We start from the raw sequence: 26,518 nt of genomic DNA on the forward strand, positions 1-26,518 counted from the left end.
TAAATTTTGAAGGGCATTTCGAAACAAGAAAATAATACAACTGCATGCCAACAACTTTACACAACATACTTTCCTAGAAAAGAAACTGAATAGTTGCTTGGCAACATGTAATTCTTTTCACAGCTCACTTAAATCCCATACAAACGTTCTCTAACTTCACACAATTGGGGATTTGAATTGTGCCAGCTTACTTTGCCTGATGCCTGCATGTTAAAGGTCATATTCAAATGGAGGCCTACGCGCATTGATTGTAAATGTTATCCTTTCAGGCTTGAGGTGGCTTAGATCAGGCCTACATATATTGCACCAGGGCTGGCCCTAGGATAAATAGGGCCCCAAGCAAAGTGTGCCTTTGGTGCCCCCCCCCCCCGGTCAGCTTTATAGGGTCACCCAGAGGGTTTATGGGGCCTGGTGCAGGTGTGATATTGAGGGCCTTCCAGCCTCCTAAGGACACATTTCACAGCCAGCTTAAGCCTCAAATTGACATCTGTTCTGTTTCATACACAACAAGGTAAAATACTTCATCATGGCCAGGGAGAGGTCCTGTTATGTCACAATTACATGCTGAGATTCAGTGTCAAATTACAATCTAATATATCATTTCTTCTTTTTATGAAAACTTTAACAAAATGCCAAGAATTCTGGTGAGCAATGTGGCATGGTAAGGCAGGAATCAATGATATGCACAGGAACTGAAGTGAGGGCCCCGTGACACTCCCAGTTACAGTTGCCAGTGGTAAGCGTAGCTTCTCAAAATTGAAGCTCATCAAAACATATTTGTGATCTATCACGGCGGATGAGAGGCTCACATCACTTGCTGTTCTATCCATTGAGAACGACATTGCTCAAAACCTTGATCTCTCAGCCACTGTGCTGCAATTAACCCAAAACTCAAAAAGCACATTCTGAGCAGTGGCAGTGTGCTATGCAACACAGCAGAACTATCACAGGTTTTACTTTTAATATTTTTTGTTTTGTAGCAGTTCTTATCCTTTGGTAAACATTCTTTACTTTAGAATATCTATTATTTTTATATTTTAAAATAATAAAGAAAAGTTATAAATAAAAAGGTATCCAGCTGACCTCTTAGAGCTCACAGCATTATTTTATTATTATTTATATAGTATTTATGATGTCTACGATATTTGAAGTACTAGGTACTCAGTAATGTTGCCTCAAAGTAAAGCTGCATTCCACTGATTTTTACCTAGCGCAAATGGCATCAAAGTAGAAATTAAAAAAGAAGCCTAGTTTCAAGCTAACTGAAGGAAGATTATTTTTGTAGTTAGTACCCAAACAACCTGTAAAAGGTTACAGACACTTGCTTTTTGCCACCCTCGCTCGCTGCAGACAGTACATTAAAAAAAAAACCACAGCCACTGAACTCAGCTTGGTGCCCCCCTCAATTTGGTACCCTGGGCAACTGCCCAGCTCACCCACCCCTAAGGCCAGTCCTGTACTCACATGGACCACTATTGGATCTTAACTGCCAGTTTGCAGGTAGGGGCAGGGAGGCCAACTTGATTCCACTACCCCACTGCATGTAGATAATTTAACACCTGCATACGGTTTTATAGACCCTAGGATGTGCTGAGCAGCAATGTTAGAGCAGCTTGCACCAGCCTAGTTTCCAACCATTCTGTATAATTTATTTTTAATCTTTGAGGTGCCTTTAACTTGGTTTTAAGGATATTGCACTGCCTACTCTGAATGGGTTGTACAATGGTTTCTTCTGCTAGTTCATTTTCGTATTTTAGTTCTGTTGTATAAGTGCCATGATTTTATCATTTTATAATCCTATGTTTAATTTTATTTTTTCATATTTTATTTTTTGAAAGCGTTGTTTCTATAAACACTATAAAAACTATATAAAAACAGAAAGGAAGTTAAATAAAAATAGTCAGGAAGCACATGAGGCCAAATCACCAAAAAGGATAATTGTGAAAAATAAGAAGCAAAACAATCTGCCAGAGACGCCCTTTATCAAAAGACCATGTGGACAGGATAAGCTGTATGACAACATTAATTTTGAATGTTTGTGGGATGATGCACAATTACTACTTTAAAAGCCTTAACAATTGTGCAGGAGTGCCCTTATTTTGCCTTAGTTCATTGTGTTGTAGACCCAGCTCCCAGCAGAAAAGCTTCTCTGAAATAAGAACCCTGGAGATTTTCGTTTTCACCTTTTTTATCCAGTTAAACAAACAAACAAACAAACAAACAAGGTATGATTTTATGCTGATATGCCTGACTGAGAGAGAAGGCCTGAAAAGTACTAATAACAAAGAGAGCACTACATCACTTTTTGTTTCTCTTTCCTAAGAAACATTAACCCTTTAGAGCAGCCTTTCCCAACCTGGTGCCCTCCAGATGTTTTGGGCTTCAAATCTCATCAACAGTCAGCATGGCCAATCGTCATAAATGCTGGAAGCTGTAGTCCAAAACATCTAGAGGGCACCAAGTTAGGGAAGGCTGCTTTAGGATTTCAACACCATGCAAAACCACAGAATAAACTATGTATTTATTTAACATTATTTTTAGGCCACCTTTAAGGGTAGAACCCTTTCAATGAACAAGATAAAAACCATACAAAAGTGAATACAATAAACATCAATAAATACATATTCAATAAAAATCCATAAAAACAGACGTTGGTTATAAAAATAAATAAAAATAGTAATTACCTATAGAAACAGCAGCCCAAGACTGTGAAGGACAATGAAACAGATGGGTCTTTAGGCTTTCCTGAAGACCTGCAAAGAAAGGGACTGATGAACCCCTGACAGAAGCTGATTCCAGAGGTGTGGGGCCACTGCTGAGAAGGCCCTCTCTGTTGTACTCACCAGCCTTGGTGGTGGGCAAGTGAAAAGAGCCTCCGTTGATGATAGCACAGGCAGGAAAAGGCTTATATTGTTACTTCCATGATAATTTTCAGTCCCACATTCCATTTTTTGTTCACAGTGGGAATCGCTAAAACATCAGCAGGTGGGGATTGTGTCTGAATCTGTGCAAATGTTCATGCATCACAGCATATCTTATTTGGGTTTATATTATCTTTTTTTAAAAATTGCTGACCCTATTTAGCTTTACCGTAATTTAAAAAACAAAAATAAAGAACTTTCACATGAGATATAGTGCTACCCAACATCTACGGTTATTTCAAAGGAGTGCCTAGAACAGTTTTGAGTACTCTTTCAAGAGCCAGAAATATTCAGAAGAGAATACTGATTGTTTTATGCAGTGTTCATTAGGTGTTTTGTGATATGACTAATTTCAAAGGCTATTATTTCAAAGTAGCAAGAGATCATCATCTGTATTCGCCTACTGTGAAAACAATTCTTGAAACAATAACACGATCTCATAAAGACACATAAAACTAGATCTTCTTATTTTGACAAAATATCAGTCTAGTACACATACTTGGATGTAATCTAGTGTGTTAAGAGTGCTTTAATTCCCAGTGATTTTTGTGATACTTGGAGCCTGATCCTATGAATGTTTGTCTGTTTATTGCACTTTTAAACCGCCCAATAACCCAAGTTACCTGGCTGGAGTACAATACATTAAAAACATAAAAGGGAAACAGTGAAAAATGAAACAATGAATGAAAACCGCACATAATAAAATCTCATAATAAAACCTTACTCAAGAGTAAGGCTCACAGAGTTGAAGCAGGCATACTCTCAAGTAAGTGTGCGTAGGATTGCAGCCTGAAATGTCTTCATTTGTGCTCTGGTTTCTGCTTTATGTCTTCTGCAGATTTTGAGCAATAGATAACTGAAGTGCATGGGTAGATGAGAAGTGTTTCAAGACAACAGCTTGAAAGAACATTAACTGCAGTCAAACTGTTGATTCCACTGCATCCCTAAAGTTTGTTTGCTTGGGTTATATGCCCCTTATTTCTGAACAAGCATTCAGAAATAAGGGGTATCAGATTATTTTTACCTCTGTCTTTCCTTGTGTGCTATCCTTTATCAGTTTTTTTTCTTTAGAAGAACCGTCTCTATTGCAGCCTCACTTGAGGCTTTCAACACATCAGATCTCTAAGGCTACCACCAAAGTGGTTAACATAAAGCCTGACATCACATCTTTCCCCATTGTCTCATATTGCATCACAAAAGCAAACGAAAAGCTACTTCTAGAGAAGCTGTGAATGAAACAACCACTACTAGAAGGAAGAAAACGAAAAAAAAATGCATGGAAACCGAGACAAAAATGTAACCAAATGCTTAATTAAAGTGACTTGATCTGCTCTCTGAGAAGTTAGCCTTAAACCCCGTGTCTCCCGCATAGCTGTGAGACCCATTATCCATTCTCCTGACAGTTAATGCTTTAATCTTTTTTGGCTTTCCCCCAGATTGTTCATCATATGCATGGAATCTGTTAGTCGGGGAGTGGGATGGGTGGTGTTGGATTACAGAATTAGAGTTTAAACAGCAGTGATTAATATGTGACATTGTTAGAACGAAGTGTTATGTTTCAAATGATGCCTAGCAACGTACAATTGCAGAGCTAGGTCTGATATTGCTATGCTGTGTTTCAAATTCTGAGTGAAACAGTAAATGAATTTCAAATTAGGAATAGGAAATTCAAACCAGAAATACTCTTACTGTGTTTCATTGTAACTGCTCAAATAGTGGCTGATGATAAACATTTCTGGATAGCTTTGGAGAACAGTTATGAATTCTTCACAAAATTCTATCCCAGAGACATTCTGCAGACATAATTGTGGAGATTCCTTAACATGGTTAAGAGATTGGGAGTTGACTGTAGGATTGAGCAGTCTGCCTTCCTGACCACCTTTCCCTGGGTTGAAATGAATGAGATGTAAGTTAGTCACAACTAACTTAAGCGCCATTCATTTCAATGGGTCTACTGTACGTAGGACTAGCAGTGGATACTACCTCCTGTTTCCTCCTGTTCTGCTTAAGCATTACATCTATCACAGTTAAGGCTAACCAGTAGTTAGAGGGATGATGGGCGGGCACAGGAAGGGGGGCTTTTCTGTGGTGTGCCAGTTGTGGAATGCTTCACCTGTGGAGATCCACCATTCTCCTTCATCACTGTCTGATGAGCAATTAAGACTTACTTATTTTAGCAGACTTCCTACTTCTGACAGTTACTGCTGTACGTTGTCTGTGATCTAATGCTGTTTTACTGTGTTGTTTATAAGATATTTTAATTTTTACCCTATGGTGTATTAGTCTGGGTTTTACATGCTGCACATCAATAAAATAATAAACAATGAAGTCAAAAGATAGATAAAAGCTGCTGAGGTTGTTAGCGGCTGAGTAACAGCTAATAATAGAAAAGCAGGAATATATTAAAATAAAGAAGATAAAATATAGTACAATAACTAAACCTAGGGTCCATCTTAAATTATATTTATTTATTTATTAGAATACTTCCAAATTGCATTTCATCCTTATGGATACCAGGGCATGACCAATTAGCCATACAAAGTAAAACACACAACACAAATTAGTCACACAAAATAAAATACATAATAAAATAATAAACGACATCACAATAATAACACCATTGAAAAGCAGCTAAAACTTGAACAGAATAACAGGAACATTAATATGCCTGAGCAAATAAAATTTTTACCTGGCTCTGAAAAGATTGCAGTGATGATGCCAGTCATACCTCTTTGGGGAGGTTATTCCACAGTTGGGGTGCCACTGCAGAGAAGGCTCTCTCCCTCATCATCACATAACACATAATGGAGGTACACAAAGAAAAGTTTCCCCTGAAGATCTTAAGGCAAAGGCAGGTTGGTATAGAGAGAAGTACTTCTTCAGGTATTTGGATCCCAAGCCATTTAGAGCTCAGTAAGTACCAGCAGCTTGAATTGGGCTCAGACGCAAATAGGCAATCAGTGAAACTGCTTCAGAATTGGTGTAGAATAGTCATAGAATAGTATAGTAGGGTTGGAAGGGGCCTACAAGGCCATCGAGTCCAACCCCCTGCTCAATGCAGGAATCCAAGTCAGAGCATCCCTGACAAATGGCTGTCCAGCCTCGTCTTGAAGGCCTCCAGTGTGGGAGAGCCCACCACCTCCCCAGGTAATTGGTTCCATTGCCGTATTGCTCTGACACTCAGGAAGTTTTTCCTGATGTTCAGCCGGAATCTGGCTTCCTGTAACTTGAGCCCATTATTCCGTGTCCTGCACTCTGGGATGATCAAGAAGAGATCCTGGCCTTCTTCTCTGTGACAACCTTTCAAGTACTTGAAGAGTGCTATCATATCTCCCCTCAGTCTTCTCTTCTCAAGGCTAAACATGCCCAGTTCTTTCAGTCTCTCTTCATAGGGCTTTGTTTCCAGTCCCCTGATCATCTTTGTTGCCCTCCTTTGAACCCTCTCCAGTTTGTCTGCATCCTTCTTCAAGTGTGGTGCCCAGAACTGGACACAGTACTCCAGATGAGGCCTAACCAGTGCTGAGTAGAGGGGAACTAGTACTTCCCGGGATTTGGAAGCGATGCTTCTATTAATGCAGCCCAAAATAGCATTTGCCTTTTTTGCAGCCACATCACATTGTTGGCTCATATTCAGCTTGTGATCGACGACAATTCCAAGATCCTTCTCGCTCGTAGTGTGGTTGAGCCACGTATCCCCCATCTTGTAACTGTGCATTTGGTTTCTTTTTCCTAGGTGCAGAACTTGGCATTTGTCCCTATTAAATGCCATTCTGTTGTTTTCTGCCCAGCACTCCAGTCTATCCAGATCACTTTGAATTTTGTTTCTGTCTTCCAAAGTATTAGCTATCCCTCCCAATTTTGTGTCATCTGCAAATTTGATCAGCATTCCCTGCACCTATAATATAATATAAGTCTATCTGGCTGAACCAGTTAAAATTCTGGCAGTTGGATTTTGGGCTTCTTGAAGGTCATCTTCAGGGGTAGCCCCAGGCATAATGCATTACAGTAATCCAATTGGAAGATTACCAGAACATAGATTTCACTGGCCAAGTTTTCCCTATCTAGAAATGGCTAAATCTGGCAAACCAGCCAAAGCTGGTAAAAAGTACTCCGAACCACTGAGGCCACCTGGACCTCAAGTGACAGGGCTGGATCAATGAGGATCAATGAGGATCAATGAGCTATGTACCTGCTCTTTCAGGGCAGTGCTGCACTGTCTAGAATAGGCTGAGCACTCATTTCCTCGAAATGAAAACTACCCACCCACAATGCTTCTGTCTTGTCAGGATTCAGCTTTAGTTTATTGGCCCTAATCCAAACCATTATCGGTTCCAGACACCGATTCAGCACTGGCTTAGTCTGACCTGACTCAAACGACGGAGAGAAATAGAGCTGGCTGTCACCGGCATATTGATGACACTTTATTGCAAACCCTTTGATGACACCCCACTGCCCTCTCCCCAAGACTTCATACTGATGTTAAAAAGCATGGGGGATAAGATGGAACCTTATGGGACCCCACAGCTCAAGTGCCCTGGAGTCCAGCAGAAATGCATCCAGATAATCCACTTCTTTCAGAAGTTCCTGGAGTTAAATTGCTTTTTTTTAAATACAATTTTTTATTGAATTTTAGTAATATTAACAAAGCAAGATAAAACAAAACAAAACCAAAATAGAAATTAAAATAAAACAAATTCCATCAGGATTACATCTTCTTACCATACAGTTATATCTTAATGGGTGTACAGGTAATTTTTATCAGTGCTACTAGATATTTCATCAGGCGGACTCAGAATGATTCTTCATCTATTTTCTTCCTTATAAAAGCCATAGGGAATCAAATATTATTGGTAAATAATATTATTTATAGTGCAAGGGAATCAAATATTACTGTTCTGTTCGTATATGTGATAAAGTCAAACCATATCGCATGAAATGAATCATGTTTGCTTTGACCTCTGGCCACCTTCAACTTGGGCGATATTTTTTCCATTATGGCAATTTGCCAGACCATGGCATACCAATAATCTAATCCCTGGAAGGTGAATCCCTTCCAAAACCTAGCTATCGTGGATCTGGCAGCTACAAATAAATGAGTAATCAGCTCCTTACTGTTTAAATCACTGGCCTCCCCTAAAGACAAGTTTAATACTGCTAGACTTAGCATATGTGGAATATTTTGGTTTGTAATATAGCCCATCTCCACTGCCACTGCCCGTCAGAATGGCTGGACTTCTGCACAATGCCACCACATGTGCTGGTACGTTCCTGACTCCTGGCACCCCCTCCAACAGTGAGGAGAAGCTGAGTGTGTCATAAATGAGAGATGCCTTGGATACCATCCATGGACTATTTTCAGTGACATCTCTTTAGTTCGGGCTGATATTGATTTATATGGAGGCTTATCCCATAGTTGTTGCCAGTCATAGTCATCTACTTTAAAGTTCCAGTTTGTTTCCCACCAAGTTTTTTGTGGAGTGGTTAAATCAAAGGTGAAATGCAGGAGCTGTTTGTATGTTACAGAAATAAATTCCCGGATCTCTCCCAAGTTCCCTACCATTATTTTTTCAAACATAGTTAGGCTTCTAGTGGCCTCATTTTTCACCGTGGGAGAATTCAAAAAGGACTGGAGTTGGCAACCCAAAAGCCAGGGCAATGTTACATTGCCCAACTTTTCTTTTAAAGCCTCCATTTTTACTGGTTAATCCTCCTCATAGAATTGACACAGCCGATGGAGCTCTCTTTCTTTCCATTCAGCGAAATCATGTGTCCTGGCCTTGTTATGAAAATTAGGGTGACTTTCCATTGGGAGTAGTGGTGATGTCCCTGGGGACAGTTTCGCAGCCCACCTTGTCCAGCTCTGGCAAGTGGTTTGTGTAAACCTTTTTTCGACTAGGTGCCTAAGGTTAGTTTTATTTTTTAGTAATAAGTGATTGCATAACGATTCCCTTTATCTCTGTGTTTTCCATTGAAACCCATTGCTTTCCCTCATCTTTTAAAATTATGGGGATTACCTGCTGAAGTTGACAAGCATCATAATAGAGTTGCCAGTTAAGTATCCCCCAACCCCCCTGCTGTGTTTGCAGGTAGATTAGGGCTGCTCTAATCCTTGGGCATTTTGTGGCAAAGATAAAACAATTAATTTTTTTCTGCCATTTATTTAAATGCTTCTGAGGGATATAAACTGGGAGTGTTCGGAAAAGGAACATGAGGCGAGGCAGGACTGTCATCTTTACTGCCGTCAGTCTGTCCATTATAGAGAGCTTCATTAACCTCCATCGTCCTATGTCCCTGCTGATATCTTTCCACACCTTTCCATAGTTTGCTTTGTAGAGTTTGTTTAAATTTTTTGTAACTTGTATCCCTAGATAACAAAACATAGTATGGACCACTGGGATCTCCATCAGACCAGAGAACTGGCGTTGTACTTTTGGTGCTGTGTTGAAAAACATGGCCTCTGATTTTGAATAATTAATACCTGGGCTTGCCGCTTGTGCGAAATCAGCCAGGATTAATTTAAGTTTAACTGCGTCTGCTATCGAATGTTCTGTATATACGACCATGTCATCCACATAAAGGCTTATCATGGGGGGATGTGAGTTTATCCCCACCCCATATTGATCTAGTTCTTGTCTGCTAGAGGTTCTAATACTAATGCGAGTAGGAGCGGTGACAGTGGGCATCCTTGTTTTGTTCCACGTAGGATGGTTATTGGAACTGAGTCATAATTATTCTCAGTTTCGCTTCTGAGTGAGAGTAGTTTTGATGTAGGACGTGCTTAAATTTTGTGCTGAACCCATATTTGTCCATCGTACTGATTAGGAATGTGGGTTCTATGCAGTCAAAAGCTTTGAATATGTCTAATGCCAAAATGGTTAATGGGAGGCCGTTGTTTTGCTGTATTTGATTATATTTAATAGTCTCCTAATTGGGTTGGATATTTGACATTTGGGGACAAATCCTGTTTAGTCCAGATGTATGTAATTTGTTATAAAGGTTTTCATCCGGTTTGTAAGTACCGTTGTGAAAATTTTATAATCTACATTTAGTAGAGAGATTGGCCTATATGATTCAATCAAAGCAGGGTCCTTGTATGGTCTTCGGATTACCACTATACAGGACTGTCTCCATGTTGATGGGAGGGGTGCCTCTCCTAGGACATCATTAAATACTGAAGTTAAATACAGTGTCAGCGTGTCCTTGTAAGTTTTATAAAAATTTGTAGTGAGTCCGTCTGGAGTTAAATTGCCACCACCTTTTCAGATATCTTTGCCCAAAGAGAAATTAGCAATTAGTTATGATCTCCTGGATCCAAAGAAGATTTCTTAAGGAGTGGCCACAAAACTACTTCTTTCAGGGCAGCTGGCACCATTCCCTCTCATAAAGAGGCATTTATTATCTTCTGGACCCACACAATCAGTGCCCTCTGGCTAGTAGTTAGATTGGCAAAGGTCAAGAACAGAGTAGGTTGGCCGAACCCTTCCAAGGACTTTGTCCACATCCTCCAGCCACATCAAGTGAAATTGATCCCACGTAACCAGACCAAATAGTGCTCTGGACACCTTCACAGGGACTGTATCAATAATACAGTTTTGAGTGAATATGAGCAACTTTATCCTCAAAGTGTCTTGTCGACTTGTCACACCAGGCTCTAGTTGCAATAGCCCATTCACAATACGGAACAGCTCTGCTGAATGACTACTTGAAGATGCCACATGATGGAGAAGTAAGACTGCTTTGCCACCATCACTGCCACCAAGTCAGCACAATGATGTCGTCTTACTTGTGTTCTGTTATAGTCACTATGAGATTTCTCTATCTGCATTCAAGTCAATATCCAACATATTTCATGGTCTGCAGTTCCCCAATAAACCAAGGAGCTAATTTGGCTCCACAGAGAAGAGATGTGGAAACAATTGTGATAGCCCATGATAGCCCATTCCATCTCACCATTTCACAGTGAGACCAGGGCTTCAACGGGAGCACCAGCCATGTCAGCAAGAACATCCTGTTACCGAGATCATTCTGTTATCTGCTCTTGATCGTTTTAAGTGCAACTCTGCATGCAGTTCAATTAATGAACAGTAAGACAGGTTTCAGTGTTTAGTATATTCTGTGACTTCTAAGTGAGTACTTCTTAAGCATATGAGTTTTTGGTTGGACAAGTATAGTTATTGGTAAGCATTTTCCACCTGCATTTATGTGTGGTACCTGCAGTAAGAGCAGAAAACCATAAAATAATGCACTTCGAATTGGCTAACCAGAGAAATCCAGGCAAGGCTGATCCATGTTACAAATGTTATGCTCAAATGAATTGCTAATTATCTATGGAATCACATTCTAGACTGCAAGGGAAGTTGTCCATACAACCCAGCTTAATATCCAGGAAACTTCCTTTAGTACAAGGGTGGGAAACCTGGGGTCGTCCAGATGTTGTTGGACTACAGCTCCAATCATCCCTGACTATTGGCCATACTGGCTGGGGTTGATGGGAGTTTGAGTCCGACAACATCTGGAGGGCCACAAGTTACTTTTGCTCTAGTAATAGTCATTCGGAGGGAGGTTTAAGTATATATTTTCCCCCTCAGAGAAATCTACAAAAGCAGGGACAAATTGGAAGCAACTGTTTATCTGAAGCATTTGCTTGTTGTAAGGAAAGGAAACCTGACTACTATTGCAATTTCAGACACTGCGTAGGAGAGGAAAATGCAGAAAAGAGGTTTTTTTGTTAATGTATCTGTACAAAATGATTTTTTTACACTAAAACCAACTTTCAGCCCCAAATTGGAGTCATTCTCTTATTTAGATACTTTAAAAATTGGGATTGCCATCTCTACAGTTCTATTTAATCACCAATTGTGCCCTGTAGAAATCATTGCTTTTTCAGGAATTTGTCCAGATTTTCCATTTTAAAGTTTGGAAAGATAATTGCATGTCAACTCTGTTTGTCCTGGTCTGAGGCTTTTTCCCTTGAGCTGCACTAGCTTTTATACTTCTTCACCTAGTTGGGGGGGGGATTAAAAAAATTAAAACACCATCTGCACAATTTGAGGCAGTGAAAAAAAAAGTGCCGAACGAGTGACAGTCCTTCCAAAGTGCCATTTGGGCATCGGTGGAGGGGCAGTCACTGGCGAGGGAGGCTGGAGGGGCACTGGCAAGTTTGTGAACAGCAGCACAGGCTTTTTTGCTGATCTTGCCAAGCAGTTCTGTAGCCGATCCCAGCAACCTATGGTAAAATCATGCATAGGAACAACCCTACAACAAGCCATGAGTTTTCAGGGTGGCTTGTTCGTGAAAATTAAGCCACCCTGTGGAGAGCGCACCATGTTTGGATGAAACAACAACTCACCGTCTGGTTGCCCATTGTGGGTGTCTTGGATCCTGAGATCTATCAAAGGAAGTTCATGGAACAGGACTTTCCCATTCCTTACTGCCCTTGTGCCCCCTGAAAAGCCTCTTCCCACTGTAGCCTCCCATGCTCCATTCCACATTATTCAGGAAGTTCCCTCAGTTCTCTTGATAGGCTTTTCAGAGGATGCAGGGGGAGAAGGGGACAGGAAAGTCCTGATCTGTGAACTTCCTTCCATTCATGAATCTAAATAATGAATGCAGTAAGATCCAAACTCAAGTTGTTCTGTGCCCTAGTTTGGAGACTGCTTCACAATAGGAGTATCTGGGAAGCATATCTATCCCATTGCTTCACTCCAGCATGCAGCAGTACATTTGGCCACAACATGACTGTAGAGTTATGTATAAGTCTCCTAGAAAAGTGCTCTCTCTTCTACTTGTGAAATTATCCGAGTTGTTGGCTGTAGATTTGTTACTGATGCTGACTGATAGAATTTGTATGGCTCAAATTAAAGCAGATTGTGTTATATCTGGTAGATCAGCTTATTTCATGTTTTCATATTTCAGACACTGGGTTTTGTTATAATTAGGCTAGTTTTATTAAGCTAATGGGAATCTTCATGCATGGAAGCTTCACAGATCCTGGCACCATATATGGCAACTCTCTCTATTTTACTGGCTGGGCTTCAGAATTACAGATTGTTATAAAAATGAATAAGCATATTGAATCAGGAAGTTTATCCTGAACCATGGATGTTTGGGATTCATGGAAAGTGGCATCATCCAGAGAACTTTAGCCCTGCCTAATACTCTTTGGAAATTAATGGGACTGTGTACTTAAGTTCCATTGGTTTCCATGAAACTTATGCATGCTTAAATTTCAATGGTTTGCACCCAGTATGTATTACTGTGACAATTCATAAGTTTGAGAGGTCAGCTTTTAGGTATTTATAAATTAGAATGACAAAACATCTGCTAATTTAGACACTGATAATCCCATATTAAAGAAAGGTTAATTTGTATAGTGCTAACATAGAGTACATTGTCTCATTACCCTGAGGCTAAGCAGATAATCATGTTGTTCCAGTTCAGTGGATATATATTACTGTATAATGTTGTCTTTTAATTACTGTCTGTCTTTAGAGTTCATGTGTGGTGAACTATTTTCCATCTATGCCGATTCATTATATTTTATGTTTTACCTTAGCCAAAGTGAAAGGGAGGAGTTTGAAACAGAGTTCAAACAAAAATATGAACGGGAGAAGATTCTGCTAACTGAGGAGAACAAAAAGCTTTCCAATGAGCTTGATAAGGTTGGTGTTGTGTGGATGAAACTAAAATATTGAGCAAAATTACAGAGACTTGATAATGGAGCATATTGAGGGGATGCTACTGGGTGGGGAGGAACTTAACTTTCAATGCTGATTCAAGAATAATTGATTCTCATCATAGGAGTTTGGATTAAATGGCATCTGTGTAATTCAGATTAGATCTCATAAAATTACTGAATAATATAGTTTAATATATGTTTCTATGTTGATTACTTCAAGAGCCACAGGGTAATTTCTCTCTTACAAGATGCAAAGTTAATTAGATATACAAGCAAAACTGTATAATCTCTGAAAGAATTAATTAATACGGGTCAGATAGATAAGGCCTATCATTTTATTAGAAGCTTGTGAATGGTGAAAGGGAGATGAGATGTAAACAAGGAAACTGTTGGCAGAAGGTTAAAAAAGTTGGAGAAAGATGAAAAATGTATTTAGACTATAATACTTCATACATCTGATGAAGTGGGCCCTAGTCTGCAAAAATGTATGCTATAATATATTTGTTAATCTTGAAGATACACTTTGGGTGGTGTATCCTGAGTTGCTGTTCTGCAAATAGAAGGGCTTCTTCTGCTCATGAAAGGGAATTAAATCCAGCGGACGCTTCTGTTGGTGGGATGGGAGAGAAGGTGATTTTCACTCATTCCCTCTTCAGACCTTTGTGCCATCTCCATACTGTTCCAGATGGTTCCCCAAGCCCTGGAGCAGATTTTCAGGGACTGCGGGGGGGGGGGGAATCAGTAAAAATGGCTTCCTACCTCCCCTTCTCCTTGTGGAAGTATCCCGTGAATGGCGTTCCACTCACGGGAATTCTGGATCCAAGCCTCTTTGTTGTTTTTGCTGCAACAAACTAACACAGCTACCCCTCCTGTAGAGGAGCATGATTCTTAATATGGAATTTGACAGAGCAGTAAATGAACCAAAAAAGAAATCAGCAGAAACAGATAATACCCAGCTGAATTGTTGAAACAAATAATAGATGACTTAGGGTGCATTCCTATGAATGTTGAGACAGAAATAAAGTCATACAACTCCCAGCATTCCCCACCCAGCCAAGTTGTAGGACTTCTTTCTGTCTAAACATACATAGGATTGTGCCCTTAAAAACAAATCTCTTGAAAGTAATCAAATAAATACTTTTGCAATATTCTGCTTGATTTTGAACAGAATGTAATGGAATCTAGCTCCTAAAAGTCAAATAAAATTAAATACAGAGACATGAATAGCATGATGCTTCAAAAATACAAACTAAGATATTTCAGAGAAGGATTGGAATAAAATAAACAATTAAGTGAAGATCAATGTGTTAGTAAACAAAGACCTAAAAAAAGCAAAATTTTCCTTACTGATAGAGAAAAGACTAGAAGTTGTGAAGAATACTAATATTGACTTAGAAAAGACTTTGACAGCCTGGCTAAAATAAAATGGTCGCTATATTGCAGAAAACACTATTAGGACAGAAGAAGAATATATAATTTATACAAAACCCAGTAACTGGACTAGATTATATTGAACAAAGAGCCAAAATTAATAAAGGAATCTGTGAAGGTTGCTTTTTGTCCCCAGTTAACTGTTTAACATTTTTATAGAGCACGCAATTGATAAAATAAGTAGAGGGCTAGGGCATTAAAGTAAATGGGAAGAAAATAAATTAGCTACACTTTACTGTTAATATAGTAGTAATGGCACTTTGGGGTGGAAAGCTGTGGGATATATTAAAGGCAAATTGTTTTCGCAGAAATTTATAGCCTAAGAATAAATGAGAATAAAACAACGATATTTGTGGCATGTAAAAAACAAAAATCTGTTGCAAGAAAAGTATATATATAAATGGAGAATGTACAATTGCTCTCTGTTTTCTGAAATTATTTTTGTTTTAATGAATTCTAAAAATGCATAAGCACAGAGAAAAGCTGCTTTAGGTCACCAGGCCAAGACTGTACCTCTGCAAAGATTAATTGTGCCTTTAAAATGTATTCAGCTTACAGCCATGTATGAGAGACTAAGTATGAGTAACCGGCAACTGGAAGAAGAGATGAGAGATCTTGCTGACAAAAAAGAATCTGTAGCACACTGGGAAGCCCAGATCACTGAGATCATCCAGTGGTGAGAACTTTCTTCTAATTGGGGGGTGCTCAGAAGGTAGATCTGGATCTACTGATCAGTCTCTGGGCAATTTGCAGTAGTTTGGCAAAATTTTCGGACTCCCAATCCTTTACCAATAGCAGCAACAAAATAATTCCCTTCCCTGTCCCCCCACCACCACCTTCCCACCTAAAATTATTGTGCTGAAATAAGGACAGCTTGAAATAACCAGGAATTATTTTTGTGTGTGGAAGAACTATGAACTCTGTTCAGTTCTCATATTCAAAACAAATTCTTGGGCTAAGAATTCTTTAATTCTAACCATATGTCTTTTATACCTGGTTCCGGTTGGTGGATGTCAGGGTTCTATTAAAAAACAAATAGATCCAGCAAGTCTGAAGCACTTTGGCAGGGGAGGGAAGAAGACTGGAGGAGGCTTAGGATAATATATGTTCTGGACTCTCTGGTCTCCTCCCCTCCCCGCCCACTGGAATACCCATTTTTCCCCCTCTCCAAGGTCTGTTTCCCGACCTCGAAGAGTCACCCAGTGTAGTTCTTTCTGTGCTAGCTGTGAGGGGGTGGGGGTTGGATCTCCGGCTCCCCCTTCTGAGGTCGGGGCTGCTGCCTTCGATCTCAGAAGGGGTTTTCTAAGCCATCCTGTGGTCCCTGGGATGCTCATCCAGGAAACATAGGTTGCTGTCAGAGAGAATTAGTTTTAGTTTGCTTTAATTTTCATTAACTTAAGTAGCTTCATAAATGGTAAAATGAAAGCTCTGCATTTAAAAATGAGCAGCTCTAGTCCTAAACAAGTATGTGTGTGTATATATATTTAACAGTTACTGGAATGTCACTTCACATTTTGTGCTATGAATTCCAGTTTTAGGATCCAATATAAAGGTGGGTTATCTTTATTTGTGATCCTGAAATTTGTAGTACAAAATGCAAAGTGACCTTCCAGTAACTGTTTCTAATAACCCTTCTGTCAAACTGACACAGCCCAATTACTCTGTTTTTACAGTGCTCTTAAGACTAAGACACAGCCATGACTTTAAAGTGTTAGTGGAAAAAAAATATTTTTGTAGTAATATATTTTCCTATTTTTCCTATTTTTGGACCATTTGTAAAATGTAGCTTCTGAAAACAGGCTGTACCTAAACATTTCCACAGACCACTTACAACATTACTGTTAGTGTCTGATTAATGTTAGTATCAGTCACATTTTAAGGATGTTTGTGTCCATTTTATCTGTTTTCATAGCAGCTGTATAATTAAATTTTTGTATTTAAGTAAAAATGGATAAACATAGTCTTTTTAGGGAAGACTTCTTAGCTAGAGAGTGTTTTCACATCCAGTATGACTTTACTGTCCATATTTAGTCATAGCTTTTACTTTTGAATATGATTAGTCAATTTGTGTGGGGCTCTGAAACTCTGGATGGGGTCCAAGCAGTGATATAATTCAAACCAAGGATCAGGGTCCATTTTCTCTGAAAGCCTAATTTTTACAAAAGCAAAGAATAAAAGCAAGATCATTTATAGTACTTCTTTCAAGTATTTTGTTATAAACTAAGTTCTTTCACATAGGGAAAAAAAACAATAATGCAAATATATTCATATATTTTAAGAACCCTCACTGTGTCACTCACTGATTGGGAATTAAAATTGTTAAGGTACTTCCTTAGCAGAAAGAAAGTTGAAATTGGGGGAGGGGTACATAGATTTGTGTGTACCTTGACTACTAGAAACATCTGAAAAATGGGACACCTTGACTTGTCAAAATTCAGGACATGAACGCCCAGTTCACATGCAATGATGGGGGGCGGGGAAGCCATGCTTCCACGTTCACGTGGCTTGATCATTCTTGCTTGGCTTCTCCAACCAGCAAGAGTGGTTGTTTATTATCATGTCCAAATTTGGAACTCTGGTTTGTCTTTTCCCCCAACAAGCCAGAGTTGGAACCCATGGGAGCCAAGCAGGAGTGATCTAGCCATGTGAAGTAGCATGCTGGCCTTTTCACAGTAGCCTAGGGTTTAAAAACAACAACACCTGGGTTATTGTTCCCTGCGAATCAGGCCATTATCTATTTCATAACAATGGTAATGACAACCAGGAACATACCTGAAAATAGGGCAAGTGAAACAGGTGTTTTATTTATTTATTTCATTTCATTTCTATACCACCCAATAGACAAAGCTCTCTGGGCAGTTTACAACAATTAAAACCATAAAAAACCAACGTGTTAAAATACAGTGTAAAAGTTTACAAGTTGCTCAAAATTCTACAAGCTAGGCTTCAGCAGTATGCGAATCCAGAACTACCGGAAGTACAAGCTGGGTTTCGAAGAGGCAGAGGAACGAGAGATCAAATCGCTAACATTCGCTGGATCATGGAGAAAGCAAGAGAATTCCAGAAAAACCTCTATTTCTGCTTCATTGACTACGCTAAAGCCTTTGATTGTGTGGATCACAACAAACTGTGGCAAATTCTTAAAGTGATGGGAGTACCAGACCACCTTACCTGTCTCCTGAGAAACCTGTACGAGGGTCAAGAAGCAACAGTAAGAACCAGACGTGGAACAACCGAGTGGTTCAAAATTGGGAAAGGAGTACGACAAGGCTGCATATTGTCACCCTGCTTATTTAACTTATATGCAGAGTACATCATGAGAAACGCTGGGTTGGATGAATCACAGGTCGGAATTAAGATTGCCGGGAGAATTATCAACAACCTCCGATATGCAGACGATACCCCCCTAATGGCAGAAAGCAAAGAGGATCTCAAGAGCCTCTTGTTGAGGGTGAAAGTGGAGAGTGCAAAAGCTGGTTTGAAACTCAACATTAAAAAAACTAAGATCATGGCATCTGGCCCTATCACTTGCTGGCATATAGAAGGGGAAGAAATGGAAGCAGTGACAGATTTTACTTTCTTGGGCTCCAAGATCACCGCAGACGGTGACTGTAGCCATGAAATTAAAAGACGCTTGCTTCTTGGGAGGAAAGCTATGGCAAACCTAGACAGCATAGTAAGAAGCAGAGACATCACCTTGCCGACAAAGGTCCGTCTAATCAAAGCTATGGTTTTCCCAGTAGTAACGTATGACTGTGAGAGCTGGACTATAAGGAAGGCTGAGCGCCGAAGAATCAATACTTTCGAACTGTGGTGCTGGAGTAGACTCTTACGAGTCCCCTGGACTGCAAGGAGGTCAAATCAGTCAATCCTAGAGGAAATCAACCCTGAGTGCTCATTGGAAGGACAGATCCTGAAGCTGAAGCTCAAATATTTTGGCCACCTAATGCGAAGAGAAAACTCTCTGGAAAAGACCCCAATGCTGGGAAAGACTGAAGGCAAAAGGAGAAGGGGACGGCAGAGGATGAGATGGCTAGATAGCATCACCGATGCAATGAATATGAACTTGAGCACGCTCCGGGAGAGAGCGCAGGACAGGAAGGCCTGGCGTGCTATGGTCCATGAGGTCACGAACAGTCGGACACGACTGAACGACTGAACAACATAAAATTAAAATAAAACCCAAAATAAATCCTACCAGCAATGCGAAGATTTAAAATACAGGAAGGGAGCAATCCTATTTCCCTAGATAGTGTCTGGGGGGACATAGGATTGTTCAGTTTCTGGGCTCCAGAAACCACACTCTCCCTCTCCCTGGTAGCCAGTGTGGTTCTGGCTACTTCTCCATGCTCAGAGATGGAGTGCAAGACAGAAAAAAGGGGTATTCCCAGGACCAGGGAGGAGAGGAGACTAGGGCATTGGCCATATGACATTTCCTATGGCTGGCCCAGCCTCCTTTCCTCCCCCTCCCAAGTGCTGCTGCTAGACAGGCGAAATCACCTGTCTAGCAGGAATGCAGGGCGGCTGGAGTGCAGAGGCAAAGATCGCCTCTGCGCTCCAGCAGCCCTGCATTGGATACTTGGCAGTCTCCAAGTTTGGAGGGTGCTGACTATCTTCAGAGGATTGCTCCCTAACAGAGTATTACAGATAATGATGATGATGATTCCCACTCTTCCATAAAAGAGTTCCCACAGTGGCTTACAAAACAGGGGGAAATAATAAATTAAAGAATAAGGATACAATATTAAAAACCCACAGAATGATAACAAAGGCATTTCTCACTTGAACATCTGGAAACATGTCTATGCTCACAAGTTGTATTTACTGCTCCCTGAATATCTGTCTATATCAGTCATTGCTATCATTCCGGAGTTTAAAAAAACTAATTTGGATTGGGGAAAATAAAGACAAATGGAAAAAAACACAGAGTTTTTTGAATACTGAAAAATACTAAAGAAATGTTTTACATGCATTCAGGTGTTTCCTAGTGTACATGTATATGACAGGACTTCCTTGGGCTCTTCTTGAGGCACTTGGGTCCTGCCTAGTGTGAGAAAATATCTTTTTCTCACAAAAGTGCCATACTCTTAAACCTCAAATGTAGTTACTTAATTCTTATTGCTTACTTTCTTCTACATTTAGAGTTTGTGTCTTTTTAAATAACCTTAAATGATTTCCCATGCTTTCAATACTTATAGCCTTCAAATTTTGTTCTTATAGTTTTCCTGTTGTCCTATCCTTCCCCTCTCATTATTCATATTCTCTAGAGTTGCAGGTACAGAGAAATTTCAAGCGCACTTTCACTGCACTATTAATGAAATGAGCACGTCCAGTATTTTTTATCTCTTGCAGAAACAAAGTATTAGCACAAAATCTCATTCCGAATTCTAATGTAGTAGAGACTGATCTTGGGTGGCCCTGCACGGCATAGCTTATGGCTTCACTGAGTTACGCAAGCCCCTTCACCACAACAAGGCAGTGATCCATGAAGGGGGTTGTTGTACACTCAATTTAACAAAAGAAAAGGGGGGAAAAGCTGGTCTTTTCAGGGTTACATCTAAGCGTATTTTATCAGTTAATACTGGGTCATCCTAAAATGTCTTGGGAACATACGCATAGTGGTTTTCACTCTGTGCTCGAAATAGTCGGAATTCATTAAACAAATTAATGTAATTCTGAGTTCTAGAATGGTAGCCAAAAGCAGCCATTACCAAGGATATTCTTGTTTCCCTAACTTTCAAGAATATCATATGCTTATTTCCTGTTTTCTAGTACTCTTTTCTAGCAAGTTATATAAGTGTACAACAAACAAGTTATTTGTTTCAAAGTTAAATCAGCCCAAAGGAATAGGGCTTCAAAAGTAAATTGAGTCGAGCCATAAAAATCAGTCAAGTGGCAGCAACTCAATTACCATGTTACTCCCCTCCCTTGTGTAAGAGGGTAAACAAACCTGGAAGGGGAGTGCTTCACCTGACATCCAAACTCAGGACTATGGTTAATGGTAGCTAAACATGCCAGAATTAATAAGACAGCAACAAACCCTGGTTTAAACCTAGTTTACGAACCTGGATTGTTTGGTGTAATTAAACATAATCCCATGTCAGCACAGAGCTTTCCCATTCCCAGTTTATTTACCTGTTTATGCAAAGGGAGGAGTGAACAGCTGCATGCCTGAGCAAGTGTAAATCTATGTAACCTATCAGTGTAACCTATTGATTTTCAGCCTTTCATTTTGCAAGTCTGAGTGATGAGGGGGTTCTAGACATCATTGATTAAGGATGTCAGTTCTTGGGAACACATAACCTCTCAGCTATCATAACTATATTTGCCTGATTTCAAGGTCTACTGGCTTATTGGGCAGATTAAGCAAACATACCAAGGATCGCATTCTGTGCCCATTCCAGTGCTGATCCCTGCCATCGTTCACTCATTTATTCAGCATTTCTTACCTGTAAACATGTTGCAGAAACTGTAAGGTTCATACTTTCCTGGAAAAAAGTAAGGAACTGTTTTTCTCATAATTCAATAAAAGAAATGAAATGGTGTCATCTATTTTTAAAATTAATAAAGTCATATTAAAATTATCGAAAATGATTCTGTTCTGTTACACTCAAAGAGCATCGCCCTCTTGTTTACACCTGGATCCTACTGAACTGAATGGCAGTTGTTCAAGACCACAGAGTATTTTGCCTAATAGGTTAGATCCAGACTTAGTAAAATAGACCCATTAAAATCAATGGGACTTAAGTTAATTGAAACTAAAGTAAGTCTCATTGATTTCAGTGGGCATAATGTAAGTATGACTAAGTCTGGATCAAACCTCAAAAACTCCTTTTTTTATTTTTAGCATAATTAGGGATTCAGTTCAACAGCACTCAAGAACATGTTTAATTTTATTAAGCTTTCATTGTGACTTCCCTCAACTTCCTCATTTCTATCTCTAATTTCATTGTCACAATAAAAAAAAATGTAACCTTTGGTTAAAATAAAGTTCTTACCTTGAATTTCATTGCTTGGCTAGGGTGAGCGATGAAAAGGATGCTCGAGGCTACCTTCAAGCCTTAGCCTCTAAAATGACTGAAGAGCTAGAGGCCCTGAGGAACTCCAGTCTGGGTGCAAGAGCAACAGTAAGCAATTGATTTCCCGAATCATTAAATATCTGGTTCTAAAATTGTGCCATCAAATAAATGTTTAGTGTGAATTATATCAACTGCTGCACCAGTTTAGGAGCACTGGGTTGTACCTCTGCTCAATCAAGTTTTTGCTAACTCTGTAGCTTATCTAATGACATGCAAAAAAATCTGAATGCAATATTCAGTGCCCTGTGTATGTCCTTGACTGCCTCTGCTAGCTATGGTATGAATATTTTTATGAACAGTACAACATTAACACTTTCCTTTGGGTGTACTAGTTATAATGCAAGAGATTCATGACTATTATCTCTTGTGTTAAAATAATAAGAATAACAGTAATAGCTGCCATGGGAGAGCTTGAGACCACAGTGCTGGGTATTTAACCCTTTCCCCCTGCACATTTTCCCAGTGAAAATTTTACCTCCAACCAAAAGTTACTATTTGCCCTGTGAGGGAAAACTTACAGGCTCAATACAGGCTATGCTGGAAAACAGCATGGGGGAAAGGGTTAAACCAGCACCACAGTCCTGACTGAATCCCCCCCGCCCCCCATTGTTGTTGTTACTTAAAAAAAAAAAAAATTGGGAGATTCAATCACAGATCTTCCGGCCACATCTAGTTGCACCATTATCTGTCTCTAAGGAGCAGCATGTATCTCTTGCTTATAAAAGTGTTTAGTCCACTTGAGATAGCACTTTATAAACTATATTTGTTTGAGCAAAAGGATTAAGACAAACATGGAAACTTTCCTTCTGATGCATTAATTTTTCCAGTGAAGAAGTATTTTAATTATTAATGTAATCTATGGCATAAATCAAATATTTCATAAAATTATTGTTATCTATAGTAGCAATATTCTTTTTATTACTCAGGAAAAACGGATAAGGGAGTTCATTCGATACTCCCACTGGGGGCTGGTGATTTTTGCTGATTCTCACTTCAGTCCCATGTGCCCCCTGCAAAGCTGTTCCAGAGGATTGATAGACTCTTCAGAACACTGTAGGAGCTGGTTTAGTGGGCTGCAGGGAGAAGGGGAAATTGTTGAGAATCATCTCCCTTCCTTCCTCCAGCAGGGAATCTCCACTGAATCTTGGTCCCTTTTACAAACAGAAGGAGTCCTTCCATTTGCAGAAGGACAAATCTAGGTCCAACCCAGTACCTTTTGGGAGTTGGCAGAACTTCTTTTGGGAGACTAATAGCTTGAAATGTAATGAACTCCTGAACTAAAAAAAAAATGAATTTCTTTTTAGGACATGCCCTGGAAAATGCGCCGCTTTGCAAAACTGGATATGTCTGCGAGGTTAGAGCTACAGTCTGCCCTTGATGCAGAAATACGAGCCAAACAAGCCATTCAGGAGGAGCTAAATAAAGTTAAAGCTTGCAATATTGCAACAGAATGGTAAGATTTGGTGATTCTAATGAAGACAGCAGTAGGCCGCAATGATTTTTTGTTGGAAAGACATGCTCACAAACCTGCAATGGTAATGGTTCACAGAAGCTTGACTTAAAAGCTCAAGCTATCCTTTTTTATCATTCAAAGTTCTTTGAAAAGTTATTGTCAACCTTAATAAGAGCAATGAGTAGTGTTTCTATAACATTTCTATTGAATTGGTTCATGCATTCTGAAGATATTTTTCTTCCTTTCCTCTTTGGTCACTTTTATTGAATTAGAAAATGAACTGAGCAAAGGAACTACTTTGTGGTAGATAATTTTGAGTAAATTGCCTGCTTCAGGTCAGAAATGAGATAATATTTTTGTTGCAGGCAATATTTATTAGTTGTCTTAGAAAAGTGAATATAGCGGAAAGAGTCCAGCTCAATTTTCCACACAAAAAAATTCGCCAATAAAACTGGAATTTAATCTATACTTTGATTATTAACTTAGCAAAGTGTAGGATGCTAATAGCTCTTTTACATAGGGAAATGACCCCTCCAAATCTGAATAAAGAACCTTGGCACATGCCCAAAGGCTTACAAAGGAAATATTAAACTTGAGTTATCAGACTTATTTTCTGGAGTTGTGTATGGTAAATAATTAGACAAAAGTATTAAATGCATCATAAGAATATCACAATTGTGAGGAAATGGCAATTAAAAAAATTAATGTTGTGTTTTAAAACAAACATTTATCTTCTCATTCCCATTGTTCTTACTGTTGCTCATAAAATAGATACATGAGCCAACCCAAAAAGCAACCAGAAGCAATGATTAACTACTTACTAAAAACAAACTTCCTCTTTTCCACCTTTTATTTTATGCTTAGTTTGTCAATGACACCTTCACTAGCATTGATCTCAACTGAATGGTGTAGTAAATAATGTTCAAAACATGACTAAATAACATGGTTCTTACTGACTGGATCCCTCCTCCTTTTATTTTGTGCATAAAGTAAACTACAGGAATCTGACAAGAAGAACTCTGAGCTAGTGTCAGAAATAGAGAGACTGAAAAAAGAAACTGAAGAACTCCGATCAGAAAAGGGTATGAAAATTGGTGTTCAAATGAACAAAAGCATAATTCACTTCACAGTGGTGGGTATATCTTATCAAATAAGAAGGTCCTCTTATAGTGTGCTGACAGAATCTGGATTCTGAAGAACCTGGCTCCTAAAGTGTAGTCATAGCTCTTGCATGATAAGATGTACCCACAGCTGTTATAAAAATATAGAAGCACATTTATGTTGTGTTTTCTTGGGACACTTGAAACACATGTGGTTTTGTGTGCGTTTTTGTTTTTTCAAATCCTGTTGTTTTTGTTTGAACTCGGTAAGTATATAGCAGTTGGTCACTGTTTAATAGCTAGCAACATAGGATACTTCATAAAGGTTTTTTATTCCAATACTATTAATCAAAAGGTTTTTGGCAGACCTTAATGACTAGTTACCACTCAGACACAGGCTGTATTGCATTATGAACAAGCTGTTTAAAATGTGTTTTGGTGTTTGATAATTGTAGGCCAGAAACTATTTATGAAGGGCTTCTCAGAAATATATGTGTTGTGGATTACTTATCTTTCAGTTTATAGAAAGTTAAATATGAATATTTGGATAGTCAGTTGAAAATGTCATGTGGTTGATACCATCCTGTAGTATTCCATTCCTTTTTCACTGCTGTGATTCTTTAAAAAAAAAAATTGTTTGCTCAATAGATTTGTCCAAATTTACACGATCAATATATGTAATTGTTTACCGGGTTAGTATGCCTACTTCTGATTAAGCTTAGATTCTCTCACACAGGTGATTCTTCTGTTATTAACTGCTCTTTTAAATATGCTGCAGTGAAGTGCTTGTGACAAATTGTAGCCTACACTACTGTTTGGCTACCTTCACAACTGACTCTGAACCAAATGGGAAACCTCCCATGAAAGATGCTCCTTTCTTCACTCATTGTCTATGGGAGTTGGAAGCATCTCCAGTTGCACAAGATGAAGTTTGACTTCATAATAATAATAAAAAAGCAGCCATGGGAAAATGTCTAATTAGAGCTACCGCTGAAAGAGAACATGATGGAAAGTAGATCCCTCTAAGTGTGGTAGAAATTGCATCTGTAGGTAAAGGAAATAAGCTCAGTGTGTAAATTCAACCCAAGTCTACCTTATTCTAATAATCTGATCCTATAAAACTATTTCAGCTGCCCTAGTACTAGAGTGGTTTTGTGCTGCATCATGGGCCAGGGTTTTTAAGCAGTGGTACAGTAGCATTGGTTATGCTGGACCAGAGAATAGATTATCCTGGGCCAGTGTGGGGGTACCACTTGCATAGTTTCACCACTACTGGAAACCTTAACTGTACCCCACATGATAATTCAGTAACCCTAGGAATTTTAACTGCAATGGTTAAAATGATTCTGTAGCCCTAGGAATTTCAAGTACAATGGTTGTAAATATGAGAGTTACAAAAATATGCTTAGAAATTAATACGAAAACTTTATGAACTATTTTGAGGGGGACTTGACATTTTCTTATACACAAGAGACAGCTGTACATGTTTATATAACTTTAATATTTTGAATCTTACTGGCTCTGGTACCTACAAGTAAATTGGTGGTTTAAAGCTTTATATTGTGAATGGGATTCATGTTCTTTTAATGTAATCGTGTCAGAATCACTTTGCATGAAAATTGCTGATCAGAAAAGGTGCTGTTAAGATCAGAAGATGCCTTAGGTTGTACATGTGAATATATTTCAGTAACTCAGTTCAATGAAAAAAAAATAAGGCTTTTCTTGACAGCAATATTTGGTAGTTTTTACTTGCAGTTATTCTTCCAGACTATTCAAAGATAATTGATTGGCTAATGCCACTGTATTATAAGCTCTGAAGTTAAATACCCACAATTTTTATTATGTGAAGAAAAGAT

General features: G+C 39.1%; 1 protein-coding gene across 2 annotated transcripts in view; it reads left to right on the plus strand.

Annotated features, from left to right (window-relative positions):
• CDC42BPA (CDC42 binding protein kinase alpha) overlaps nt 1-26,518 on the plus strand; it is a 275,648-nt gene that overhangs the window by 196,228 nt on the left and 52,902 nt on the right. For both annotated transcript variants that reach the window (XM_084828634.1, XM_084828633.1), the window contains exons 16-20: nt 13,477-13,582; nt 15,582-15,706; nt 22,052-22,157; nt 23,414-23,562; nt 24,553-24,644. In XM_084828634.1, coding sequence (XP_084684760.1) covers nt 13,477-13,582; nt 15,582-15,706; nt 22,052-22,157; nt 23,414-23,562; nt 24,553-24,644 — 578 coding nt within the window. The remainder of the gene's footprint in view (nt 1-13,476; nt 13,583-15,581; nt 15,707-22,051; nt 22,158-23,413; nt 23,563-24,552; nt 24,645-26,518) is intronic.

This window comes from Heloderma suspectum, chromosome 1 (assembly GCF_057233095.1).
Source record: "Heloderma suspectum isolate Gila_16-S chromosome 1, 16-S_ref, whole genome shotgun sequence".
In the NCBI taxonomy this organism is placed as follows: Eukaryota; Metazoa; Chordata; class Lepidosauria; order Squamata; family Helodermatidae; genus Heloderma; species Heloderma suspectum.